The 13,075-nt window shown below is 41.5% G+C and overlaps 1 protein-coding gene across 3 annotated transcripts in view; it reads right to left on the reverse strand.

The window, feature by feature from the left end:
- LOC131880597 (uncharacterized) overlaps positions 1-11,052 on the reverse strand; it is a 22,576-nt gene extending 11,524 nt beyond the window's left edge. Inside the window, exons 1-4 of one of the 3 annotated variants that reach the window (XM_059227265.1) lie at positions 5,198-5,213; positions 4,753-5,133; positions 3,283-3,671; positions 2,451-2,578 (exon numbers count right to left, since the gene is read on the reverse strand). In XM_059227265.1, coding sequence (XP_059083248.1) covers positions 2,451-2,578; positions 3,283-3,671; positions 4,753-4,766 — 531 coding nt within the window. In that variant the 5' untranslated portion in view covers positions 4,767-5,133; positions 5,198-5,213. Of the gene's footprint in view, positions 1-2,450; positions 2,579-3,282; positions 3,672-4,752; positions 5,644-10,911 lie in introns of those variants that run through there. The other 2 variants (XM_059227266.1, XM_059227263.1) reach the window with 2 other exon arrangements.
- Positions 11,053-13,075: the final 2,023 nt, after the last annotated feature.

Below are 13,075 nucleotides of genomic sequence, written 5' to 3' on the forward strand. Positions count from 1 at the left end.
GAGAGAGAGAGAGAGAGAGAGAGAGAGAGAGAGAGAGAGAGAAAGTAGATTCTAATCGGAAGAAGTGGGAGGGGGCCAAGAACTGGACTTTAACTGGACTTTGCCATCGAGGCCTAGAGCTATGGCAAAATTTACATACAAATATGAACGTAAGCTTTGAGAAGTGGCCCAACGCGGCATGAAAAGGGGGTTGTTTTTTTGACATGTTTAATTAACCAAGGGGCCATTGCCCCTTCCCCGTTAGAAATCCCTCGAGGCCTAGAGCTATGGCAAAATTTACATACAAATATGAACGTAAGCTTTGAGAAGTGGCCCAACGCGACATGAAAAGGGGGTTGTTTTTTTGACATGTTTAATTAACCAAGGGGCCATTGCCCCTTCCCCGTTAGAAATCCCTTGAGGCAGACTCTTGGTTATTTTGTGAGGAGAATGTGGATAATCTATACTTCTCTGGGGGAAATATTGTTCAAGGTGTTTTGCAATTCGCAGCTTGCGATTTGTGATTTGCGAATGTGTTGCATCAATTGGTTGCGTGGGCAGATTGGCATTGCAATGAAGATTTACGAGGCGAGCGACACAAAAAGTACTCAACTCTTCAACAATTACCACGTGATAGTGATTGATAGTGATCACGCCACGGACTTGATAATTCATGTCAATCAATCCGATGGACTACGTTTGTCAGATAGTGTGGACACGATGTCGTTCCATTTTCTTGCCATTCACGACATAAAAACCAACGGCATATTTTCAAGCACTCGTGGGAGAGAAAGACAAATTACCATGCCTGTTTACGGATAAGCCATGAGGGATTGAGGAAAACAGAACAAAAGACCTACTAGCTCCTCTTTTCATTGCTGGAGCTCTGATTCTTTCCGACCCAAAGGAAGGAAGGTTGGTTGGTTGGCTGGTTAGTTGGTTAGGAGCAGGTTGGCTCCTCGCGTACTTCGACCACTCGATTGAGTTCGTTTCTCGTCGACCCTTGAGAACAAAACATCCCATCGCTCAAGGCAAGATGCAAATGTCTAGTTTTGAACTCAAGATAAAGCAAGTGAACGCCTACTCAAACTCACACACCACATGAGAAGACACAAACAGAGCTGTTCTTGCAGGCAGGTGCGCGGCATAAGTATCTCGAGTATCTTAGATCATGTTTGTCTGCCCTTCAAAAGTGGGATAAAAAGAGAAATCTTGGCCAGGGCAGGAATGTCAACTATGTATAAATCCAAACAATGCATTCCAAACCGAAACTTAGGTTAATCAATAGATACATTTACGTGTATGCTAAATGTGCACTATCGATCTATTGTACTTGTAGACGGGAAGGGAGGTGTCGAACTATGAGCGACGGATAAGGAAGCTCTTTCCAAAATGCCTCATTCTACATACGATACAAACAGTGTCAAAAGCTCAAACGTTTGACAAGACTATCAAAACAAATCAAAAAAAATGTCAGCATCTTTCCGAATACTTGGAATCTAGAGGTTAAGACGTCAGATTTTGAGATTTCACGTCTAGAAGGAACGCTGGACAACCATACCAATGACACCTTTGGCGGGGAATCTCCCAGTTTTGGTTATCTAATTCACACCTTTGTTCGCGCTCAATTAGCTTGCTGAAGTCCAACAAAAGACGAATTTATCACTGTCGCCTATTTGTATTAAAGCGGTCATTGAGGACGAGGATGCCGTTGACGAACGATTCAACGAGCGAACGAAAGAAGGAAGAAAGAACGAGCGATCTAGGAGATATCATTGTCGTTGTTGTGGGGCAACAATCGAATCTCCGAGGATTCACGAATGAATGTTGTTGTGTTCATCCAGGAACATTCTTAGAAAGAGATGTCTCTGTCTGTTGGGCCATTCCAATTCCATTCAAAAAATGTTCTCAAATGGGATCAATTAGCGGGGCTTTGAGCGTATTCGCAAGCTTTTATAACAACGACAAAAGCCTCGATCGGGGTGGATGGACGCGAGGAGTAGAATTAAGTCCACGGCGATTGAGGACCCTTGAATAAATCCGTTCTCTCTCTTTCTTCCAGGTCAGCAAGACTGACGAAAGAGCAACATCAGACTCCCCTTGTAAAAGCTCTACACGCATTTCTTGACCCCCACGGGGTATGCAAAGTGGAGGAAGGAAAAGGAGCCTGGCTTTCGTCTCCCATCTGACATTACGCCCGTTGACTCGAGAGGAACATTGAATACATTATCATCGACAAACTAGCTTCTCCCTCTTCATCTCAACCCAAACCACCCCAGGATTCTCTTCAACCCCTTAGAAAATTGGCGGAGACGACTAATTATGCTTGCCATAAAAGTTTCTACCATACTTCATGCGGAGATATCAAGGCATTCAAATTCAACAGCATCTTTTATCCCAATCCTCTTGCACTGACAACTTTGATCATATACTCGTACAAGGTGCAAGGGATAAAGTAGAGACAAACTTACCACTGCTCTGACTCGGCCTCTTCGGTTGAAGCACACATACTTGTTGGATTTCGGGTGATAAATCCTGGTTTGAACTGGACCTTGGAACCTGTCGCCCGGACATTTAAATGTTTCTTTGATAACTTTGACTGAAAAAAAATAAACCAAAAGGGCGCTCTTAGTAAAGTTTCGTATTATTCTAGTACAAGCATTTTTCGCTCTAGGATTGATGTTTCGGATTCCAGAGAGAATGTTCTTGCTGAGTTCCCCGCTGTTCGGTTTGAGTTGGGGAACTTGTCCAACCAAGAGTACACACTGGGGTTTGCGGATAAAAATGAAAAGTTAATTGCAGCCAAGAATAGTTCGACTTGTGAGCTTGTCAGTAGGGGTGGGGGCCTCACCCTCACTCTAAATTTGGCGTTGGAGAAGATATCAATAGAAAGTGCAATGCAAAGGAAAGCCGGGAAGAGCATGTTTCCCTGGTTTGAATTGAAATTACTTGCTCAAGCCTCTTCAACTGGATGGAAGCATGCCCAAATTTAGCACTTATAATGGCCAAAGTCAATCCTCTACTATCGCCTTAACCCCTTAAAAGAGTATTTCTTGTTCACTCGAGACAAACTTGGGCTATTTAAAGGTGTGTCTGCAACAGAATTTCCCGAAATTCATACTACGAGCACAGCGCCAAAGGAATCAAAAAGAGGTTTGTTTTGTGCTCCCCTAATCTTGAGCATTTCAATACGAACTCAACATTTCTAATTCCGTTTTCTTATGCACTAGATGCAATTGCTTTTGTTCATGGGATGCACAACGCTAAAATACTTTTTGACGACACAAATCCATAGCTCTGTACCTGCTGAATGGTGCTGGGAGAAATTCCCACTTGAGTAAGCTACGACTCGTGCTTTGGTTTCGTTCTCCAAGACGCTGAGGAAGCCATTATGGCATTTGTTCCTAATCCAGAACTCTTCACGGTGGAAAAGATTGGAAGAAGTTTCGGACCCACAAACCCCGCCGTGGCGGGTCCGTCGGCGGCGTTGACTCTGAACCATCCCTGAGATCGAGGAGTGACGACTCCCATCGGGTGGATCCCGATATCGGGATTTGAGGGCGTAATCGCCACGAGAATCGTGGTGGTTGGTTTTGTGAGGGATCCGTCCTTCCACTCGTACAGCGCACATCAATCCGATGAAACCAAGACAAACCAAAAGCAATATCACACAACGGGTATAGCTCAGGTGCCTGGAACAAAAGCGAAACAAAGGTATATCATCAATAGGCTTGAGGAAGAAAAGATCTTCTAGTCATCAGAGGGATCAAAAGCCTACAAATTGATGGCAATAATAACGGCAGGTATTACTAAAAGCTGCATTCTCTGGGTTTGCATTTAAGGTCGTAGAGGTAGGCACTTGAGCAAATATGAAATTGGGAGCTAGAGCGTATACCCCAAAACAGGTGCACATATTTTCCAAAGACAAGTGATGTCTTTCACATGTTTAGCATTTTCATTTATTGTCAAACACTCATAAAGTGAATTTACGAGTGTGGGCCAAGAACTTCTGACAATTGACACCTCCTCGAAAAGCCTACTGCTATAGTTCTTAATAAAAAGAGAATCGGGAACAACAGGCTAAGGCGGTTCTCACAAATTTACACTTCGGTTTTAGTCATTGCTCTGAATTTGACACTTATCCGGAATGGAAGCGCATCGATAACCTCGGTAAACATCCTCCTCAATTGTTTCGCACGACATTTCTTAAGACTAAAATTGGCTCAGGAAGCATGAAATCAAACAAAAAAAAATATGTTAAGATCACAAAGATAATAGAGGCTTTAGCCATTCATTACGATTGTTGTTTTGTGGCCTTGCAAGACTAATGACGAATAGCGTCGTTTCTTGTTATTAGTACGAGAGACAGTGGGGCGAAGACTTTGAATCCCTCCAAGTCGATGGGTAGACTCGGGGATCATAAAACTAATCTTAGGGTTTTTATCTAGAATAGGCGTCTATCAAAATATTCATATTTATGTAAGTCACTTCGGATTGAATCGATACCGAGATGTTTGCTCGCATAGCGGCATTTTCGACGACGGAAATCGCGTCAAAAGACGTCAATGCATCAGGCCACCAAAGAGGCCTGAAAACTATGCGAACTATGCGCTTCGTATTTGCTATTGGATTCTCATGTACGTACTTCAATAATCACCTCCCGTAGAACTTGGGCCTAAAGGGCCACAAACTTCTAAACCATTACTTCTTCCTCTATGCAAAGTACACACTACAACAACGCCAAGTAAAGGATGGCCTATTTGGGTCACTTACTCATGTCCATTCATTCCATGAGCATTGAGAGAGTTGGAGGATAAATGGCTCTGAGGCGACTGAGGACGTCGAGGACACTCGCAGAGGTCAGGACACCGGGCAAGAGCTGGAGCAACACTGAAAAACCACACCTTGCTCTTTGGAAAGCGAGATTAGGGTCAGCCCAGGGCATAGCTACCTCCCAATCGGGGTGGTAGATAGGCTGATCCTGTCCCAGAAACACGCACCAATGTACAATAACCAACGTGGAACAGACTGGACCGCAGAGGAGGAAGGTGAGGAGGAGATGTTCGAAGTCCGTTCCAATCTGAATCAAGGGTCCTGCTTACACTGATAACGCAATCATTCCAACACTCCGAGAGACGCCCAGAAGCTGGGGTTCTATTGAGAAAAACGGAGATTGTGACACTTTAGTTCCACAATAATCCGCCTTTGAGTTGCTCACTTGATTTGAAGGCAGGCCATTAATGATATCCTTCTCTTGTTTTGATAGAGACGCTCACTTGCGGCCTTTTCTGCCCAGGGAATGAACCTCAGGGCCTTGCTTGTGCTTGCTTGGGCAGAATCAGAGCACCACAGTCACTAATGGGATCAATGTCTCTCAAAAGGGTGACGAGAACATGCTTCGAACAAAACACTGTCACTTGGGAAAGGGAAGACTTTCTAGCCCAAAACGCGTTTTGTCTGCCTCTGGGAAAAAACACACGAGCGGCAATTGTTGTGCACTGATGAGTTGTCTAGGTGCAAATGACATGGAAACTCGTGTTACGATCTTAAATGATAATACAAGACCGACGGATCTTCGTCGAGTCCGCCGTGGTGTTGTGTTGGGAGAGGGTGACGAAGGGATCTCCGCCGATCCAAAGCCCCATGAACAACTCGACGAACAGCAAACGAACTCTCGAACTTTAGGATATCTCAAATCAATCGTCTTCCTCCTTGACTCACGAACATAGCCCGCTAGAGGCCCCACAAATCGAATCCTCCCTCTTCCCAAGCACCTGCTAAGGGCTTGGTTCAAAGGCGCCACGCGATTGCGCGCGCTCTGACTCTGACTCAGGGCTTGTGAGTGGAATCCCTGTCGGAGTAAATGGCCGGTGATCAAGGGTCAAGGGAGCTTTGAGAGGGAACTTGCAGACGAAAAGGAGAGGGTGGATCAGGGATGCCAGGTTGGTTAGACAGGGGTTGTTTACGCTTTGGCTATCCGAGTTTGTATTTAGGTGGAATATGTTGTAGATTTATCCATGAAAATACATGGTTTGGGGTTGATAACTCCTAAGCTGTTTGATTTAACCTCATGTTAAAAAAGCGTTATCTCAATTATGCATTGTTTGGTTTTACAACCGAGTTGCATATTCGGTTAGATACTTTGCGAACGTACACACCAAAAGATACTTTGCACATTCGATGGGAGTCATTAAACGGCTTCAAAGGAAGTGGAAAGCCCAGAAACTGAAACGAACGCCATGAACTTGACAAAAACAAATTGACGCAGGGAATTCCCTCCACGAAAATGATTCCATTTACGAGGTGTCATTAAAGATTTCATCGTTTTCATTAAGGCATTCAAACACATCCCCTTTCATTGTGAGTACGTTCAGAAGCGTCCGACATCTTAAATTGAGGCCGATTCAATTCGGGGACTTTCCTTAACAATTGTCATCTGGGTGGTTTTCCCCAGGTAAGATCTTTCCAGATTACCCAAGCTACTAAAAGTTGCATAGAATTGACGTTTTGAACTGAGATAACTAAAAAGAACTATAACACAATGTCCAAAAACATTACCATTCAACCAGACGGAGCCCAAGCAAACTTTCTTGTATCTAATGCTAACCAAATAAAGTGTTAATTTACGTTTTTTATCGCTCTTTATTAGCTCATGTTGTCGTTTGAAAAGGGTTGAGTATGCAAATCCATATTCAGCACAATTTCAATAGTTTTCCAATGTTTTGTGGAAGAAGTTTACTTTGTACTCGCCAGAGTACACTTTCTTAGCTTTTGTGAGCTAGTCTCCATTTACCAAATACGTACCCTATTGGGCTGATGGTTCCACATAGATTTCAAATTCGTTTGTATTATCAATGTCCCGGTCACCTCAATTGGCTTGTCCCTTTATCGTTTGGCATGTCACCGTAAATATGCGTATGTAGGAAACTAGCATAACGAAATTCCCTTTTAAGTTTTTATTTAGACTGCCCCCAGGCTTGATGTTGCAAATAAGCTTTCTCATACAATACAGAGTTAATCTCCCTGGTTTAGAATGAACATCCGACACGTGATGATAAAAAGGCTAAATCTCTGCCGGCAGTAAAGCTTAATAGGTTCTTATTCCGAAAGTCATCTCTAAATACCAATCCCTTAATTGTTTTCAGTTGAAGCAGAGACAACTAAACGATGAAAGGTGAGCATTGATATTTATACGATTTACTAAGTCAAGACAAAGTGCATATTTAAAGCTTCTTCCTATTCGGATTCAGCGAGTTTCATTAAAGAGGAAAATAATTAAAGTGAACTCATCTTTGGCTAAATATGTCAAAACCAGTATTCTAGTTCTTTAAATATTTCGGATAAACACTCCTCAATGTTTGAAAAACTTTGAGCTTTTTACAGTACTTTTTGGGCTGAAAAACATTCTTTTTTTTCTTGCGTTTTAGTCAAACTGATTTTTCAAACTTTCGTACGAAACAAAAACATCTTGACTGCCCTTTTTTGGCTAAAACACTTTTCCCCATGTTTTTCACCAAAACCAACTTCTCAGGTTTTCCAATCTTCTGAACAAAAAGAAAAACCTCCTATCCAAAGAAGTAGTCTTGGCTAAAGTATATGCCTTCATAATAACTTTCCTGCAATTGACTTTCCATACAAGTTGAAAAATTCTGGTAAAATTGGCCTTTACTCAAATAAGTTCCTCAATGGGTTTGATTAGAAAAAAAATCGGGTTTCAATTATTGCTGCACTCCGGTAATGTTGTTTTGCGTATTGAATGGCTTACCATATTTCTTGTGAACCAATTGAAGAAATATTTGAATCAAATGAGACAATCCGTTTTCATTTCTTTCTCATTACATTTACTATTACTGTTACCTGCTTATTTTTCGCCAAGTGACAAAAGTCTAGCCATTATGCCAAAACCCTTTATACATTCTTAAATGCCGTGGGTGGCCAATTCAATAAGCAATAGATAAACAATAAATAATACAATTTGCCTTTTCTTACTACGCAGTTCATCAAGGGACCATACCTTAGCATTATCAGTTCTACTGATTTTTTTACTATTCACAGATATTATACAGAAATGCTCCTCAAAGTAATTTGGTCAATAAATATTATATATTAATGAAAGGGAGAACCAATCTGATATGGACTATCACAATACCCTTCAGAATTGCCAGGGAAAGACTCAACTCCACCACATACTATAATACAAAAGCGTGAAAAATATTCCTTTGATCAATCAAAACATTAACTCAATCTCTTCAAATATCTTTGAATATCTTCTAAATGTACGCAGGAGTAAAGAAACGCAAAAAGTTGGCAAAAGGCCTTCTTTCATATGGAAAAAATGGTACTCCATGCCCTAAAACATCCTTTTTCAACTTTATCTGGGCTTTTCAACGGAGTTTTTGCAGCTTTTTGTTGTTTTGAACTATGTTTTAGTAGCCCTAGTAACAAGGGAAACTTTTTTGGGAAAGCAATTCCTAATCCAAGTTCCATGCTCAGTAAATCGCTGTCTCTACATCCGGATCCGCATCCCCATTTCACGTGAGGAAGAATACATACAAAATAACACGGGAACTCTGAGTGAACGTTCGTGTCCTATTTTGAAACGGCTCTCTTTTTAAGCCAAAGGCTGAAACTCCTCTTGCTTAAAATCACGAACGAGAAGTCTAAACAAGGTACCCTGTGATTAATTAGAGGGACACACATATTTGATGTCATAAGTATAACTTCAATTACATTTACATCACCGATCTGTAAGGTCATTTTGTGCCTTGATTAAGCATCATGAGAACATCAATATTGTTTAAGTAATAAACAACGAATCCTCTCTACATCGAAACGTAGTTTGGGCCTGTACCACTTTTAGACAATATTTTAATAGGCTTGCGTGTACGATCTATTATTGATTTAGTTTTCGAGAGCAATAAAAATGAACAAAGAATCTTATTAAGCAAATTTTGATCAATTATATCATCCTTAATGCGCAATCAAATGCTTGAGTCTAAGACAGGACAATACACAAGGACCATTTAAAACTCAAATACCATTTCATTGCTGACGTCAGAGCCTCTTTGACAAACGGATATTTTTCTTTTTTCGGATGCAATTCCACAGTTCGAACAGTTTCATACTGTATGAGCCTCTCGAGTCTCAAGTACTTCGACACACTCCAAAGCCAACATAGGACTCAAGAAGTAACACCGTTTAAACTTCTATTGCGTTGTACAGTACTGTGAAACGACATTTCCCTTTGAGTCAACGACATGTGACCAAACCGTGTACGACGCAACAAACATTTGAAATTTCTATGCATCAATTTCCATTTTTGGTTCTCAAAATGCTCAAAAGTAAAAGCAAATTCAAGTCAAATCGAAGCTACAGTCGCCTTTTTCTGATTCGACACCTTTCAAGAAGGAGCTCGAAATCCTTCTCAAGTCGGACGTGACTTTGAAGACCACCCCAAACAGTACAAGCATAAAAGAATTCAATAAGCAGCTCCCGGCATACTAGTTAGTTCCTTAGATCTGCAAGATGTATTTTCGTTACAGATATTCTGTCAAATTTGATCCTAAGAGTCAGTGAGCGTGACTTTGTCAGACACGTGATCAACACTGTCAATATATTTTTTTAAAGGTGTTACGAACTATTGGCTGGAGTCTAGAATCTAGACATCCAATGCTTGTACCAACCCCACCACCACAACCTTTCATGAATAGAACTTGTGTAGAAGTCATTCCAACCAAAAATGAAGTGAGGAAGTGGAGAATCGAGAGGCCGAGAAGCAGCAGTGCAATGGAAGTAGTTCTGTCTGTCTGTCTGTTTGGAGAGTGGGGGTTCATTTCTTTTCAAGCGCTCTGTCCCGAGTCAAGGATCGACAAAAAATTGAGTGAAATACAACCCACCCCCTTGGCCATCCGTTGGACAATGAGACTCTAACTCTCTTGGCTGCCAAATACCAACTTCAAGACCCCAGAATCATTCCAATGTGTATGAGCCAGAACCACCCTGAAATAGAGGGTAACTTGTCATTTCAAATTGTAGGGAACCTATCTTAAGTACAGGGGTCCTCCATAAGAGAATTCAGAAAATGTTGAAGGAAGCCTCGAGAGCGAACCCTAAAAGAGAAACGGGGGCTACCAAAATCATCCAAAGCAAAAGTTAATGATGAGATCATATCCGAAGAAAACTCTGATGTCACGTGTCACCAAATCCGATCAAATGGTTCTAATGGGTTCCATTCAGCCAAATGGTCATGAAGCGACAATGAGAGCCTCTGCGTAGGCTTTTCGGGTCGGTCAACCAAATCATCAGAAGACATAAATTGGAGCTGGAATGGGTGAGACAGCGAATGATCTATAGCTGGATCTGGAATCACTATTACACTCAGATCTGCGAAAGGAGCTTTTGATGCCACCCATGGGCCGCCAGCTCCTAACTTTACCGCCAATGATGTCAGTTGTATAAAAAGAACGTTGTATCGTCTCACTTTACATGATGGCAGTCAAGTCTATGCGATCCAGATGAGAGATCAGGATCGTTTTAAGTGTTGACTCTTGTGGATGAAAGATAATCAACACACCATAAATAAATGTTAGCTAGGTGTTAGTGAATTTAAGTCTGAAACAAAGTTGCATTGGCCGAGAAATCTAGTCTCTCATTGAAAATACCCTTCAGCTCTTCACCTTCAAAATTGATGGGCGAAATTTGATTTGATTCGCCTGTGGGCCTGGGAAACCCTTTCCAGATTGCGGTGTAGTGAATGTAATGAAATTGCCGAGTCGAAACAAGTGGCTGATAACAAAGGAGCTCATATTTCTGTTTCTTCGCACACTTGAAACCCAAATGATTGACAATCTGGCAAGTCTTACTTTCATGATAATAGCCAAACTATCCCAAGAAATACTGGCGAGGATAAACTTGGAATCACAAAAGACTCACATTTAGGCTGAGGTACTCGAATCGGATGATGAGATCATCTTTGGATATAGTGAATCACACTTTGGACGGAGACAGTTTTTCTCCTACTTGGAACTTTAATGGATCCCGGGGCATCTTCTTGACGCCACCCTCCCTACATTGGCTCCTTAAGGCACACCGTAAATGCTCGCCACCACTTCTTTGGGAAACCCATGTTGAGGAAGGTGACCAAAGGAAGGTGAGGATTAGATTATATTTTCGCCTTTCTGACGCTATTAAAAACTAAGAGTACTTTTATTTTTTGTGTGAATATCATGGTTTGGTTTTATCTTCAAGACAACGTAAATATATTTTTTGTTAGGAATTTAGCTTCAATTTTTTGAACCGTTACAAGGAGTGGCCACCTTGCTATCAATTTGTCACTTGGCCGTCTGAAATTGGCGCTCAATGTCGCCAGTGAGACCATTCAAAGGTGAGACCTGTCTCCAGTGCCGACTCGATGGTTATCTTTTGCCTAATTTCTTGTCCGAAGAACCTCTGCAACAATGAAGAGCGTGAGATACCGATGGTTTGTCTAGTTGAGAAGGATTTCAGATAGACTCACTTGATAATCAATGTAGAGCACAAGCACCTTGATCTTAAACCAGTGTATGCCTGGTCTTCATTGGGTATGAATTGATATTGAAGGAGCAATGCTAGAATAAAATATATGCTCATTTCAAGAGCTCCAATCACACTTTTGTGCAACAAGGAGTACAATGCAAGCAAGCTAAGCTTCCATAACCTCTCACTTTGAATAATAAAAGTGAATGGACCGCCCGGTGTGAGGTCAGATGGATTCCCATGGATGATCTCGTGGCATGTCATCATCAGTGCTATTTATATGGATTAGTCGATTAGATTTTCATGGCAGAGCTTTGCCAAAACAGACAAGGAAGGCTACCGTGGGTTGTGAGCAAGAGAATGGCTATCAAATTAAAGCACTTATCGAGAAATTCAATATTGGTATGTCCCACCCAAAGTTGTATTCCCATGACTCCCCGCTATGAGTAGAATGTCTAGTCTTGAGAAGATACTCGTCCCCCAATCAAGCCATTTCCTCCACCGTAAAACCAATTGCCCTTGTTGGTTTTTGTGTCACCAAACGATGGCATAACCAAAGTTGGGATGGATAGAAAACGCGAGTGAATTTTATAACTGATCGGTTTTTTTGTGATTTCATGTTCAAGGAGAGCAAATGAGTATAGTTCCAGACTTGAAATGGCTTTACGCTAACCAAAATGAGCGATGTACCCAAATTGAACAAAAGATACCTTTTAATGGTGTTAATGCATATTTTTTTTTCTATGAATTTAATTCTTCTTAATTGAGAACGATACTGAATAAAGAAGAATCTTATGAGTACGTATTCAATCGGGCAATGCCTAGAGAACCTAAAAAAATCAGTCTCCATGAAGAAAGTGAAAATGATGTTAAACCATTGAGAGATGCATCTAACGAAGAATTTGCATTGGCTTGAGCCCCAACAATGCTTGACAGGGTCCAACCACTTTTTCTCCATCTTGAAGAAGTGATTCTAGATTATTTTCCCAAGGTTTGAGGTCGATGATGACCTGGCACATTGTGACCCGTCGTTCATCCCTATTTGCCATTGGTAGCATTGATTCAAGCGCAATGATTTTCTTCAGTTTCAGACAGATGGTTTTCCTTAAAACTTCTTTAGACTGAGCCCCTCACCTTTAAGTTCATTTCAGCAAGTTGGGCACAACGGTTTTGGAAATAAAGACGGATGGAATGATCTTTCAGGCGTCACGACACCCAATGAATCCATTTATCCTCCTCTGATGGGGTCCGGGGTCCGAGGAAAAACAGAATTATGTTGTGACTTGCATTTGAACGATCGATTCCTTGTGGTACTTGGATGGTATTATGTACTACCACCCAACTACCTAACTATCTGTCTATCTATCCGAGTGTACGTTTGGTATCATTCACATGCCCTTGATGGCCAGCTGAGCACTGTTGGTCTGTGACTGTTGTTGAATATGGTAAATTTAGTCATAACTCTCCTGGAGTGGCGCCAGTCCGAGAATTTATTCAGAGGCGAGTTTTTCTACTCATTGGCTCAAGTGTTTGTTCGTATATTATGAGCGCAAGTCTTTGCAAATAAAGCGAGGCAGATGGT

Source organism: Tigriopus californicus, chromosome 5 (genome assembly GCF_007210705.1).
Source record: "Tigriopus californicus strain San Diego chromosome 5, Tcal_SD_v2.1, whole genome shotgun sequence".
NCBI classification, from domain to species: domain Eukaryota; kingdom Metazoa; phylum Arthropoda; class Copepoda; order Harpacticoida; family Harpacticidae; genus Tigriopus; species Tigriopus californicus.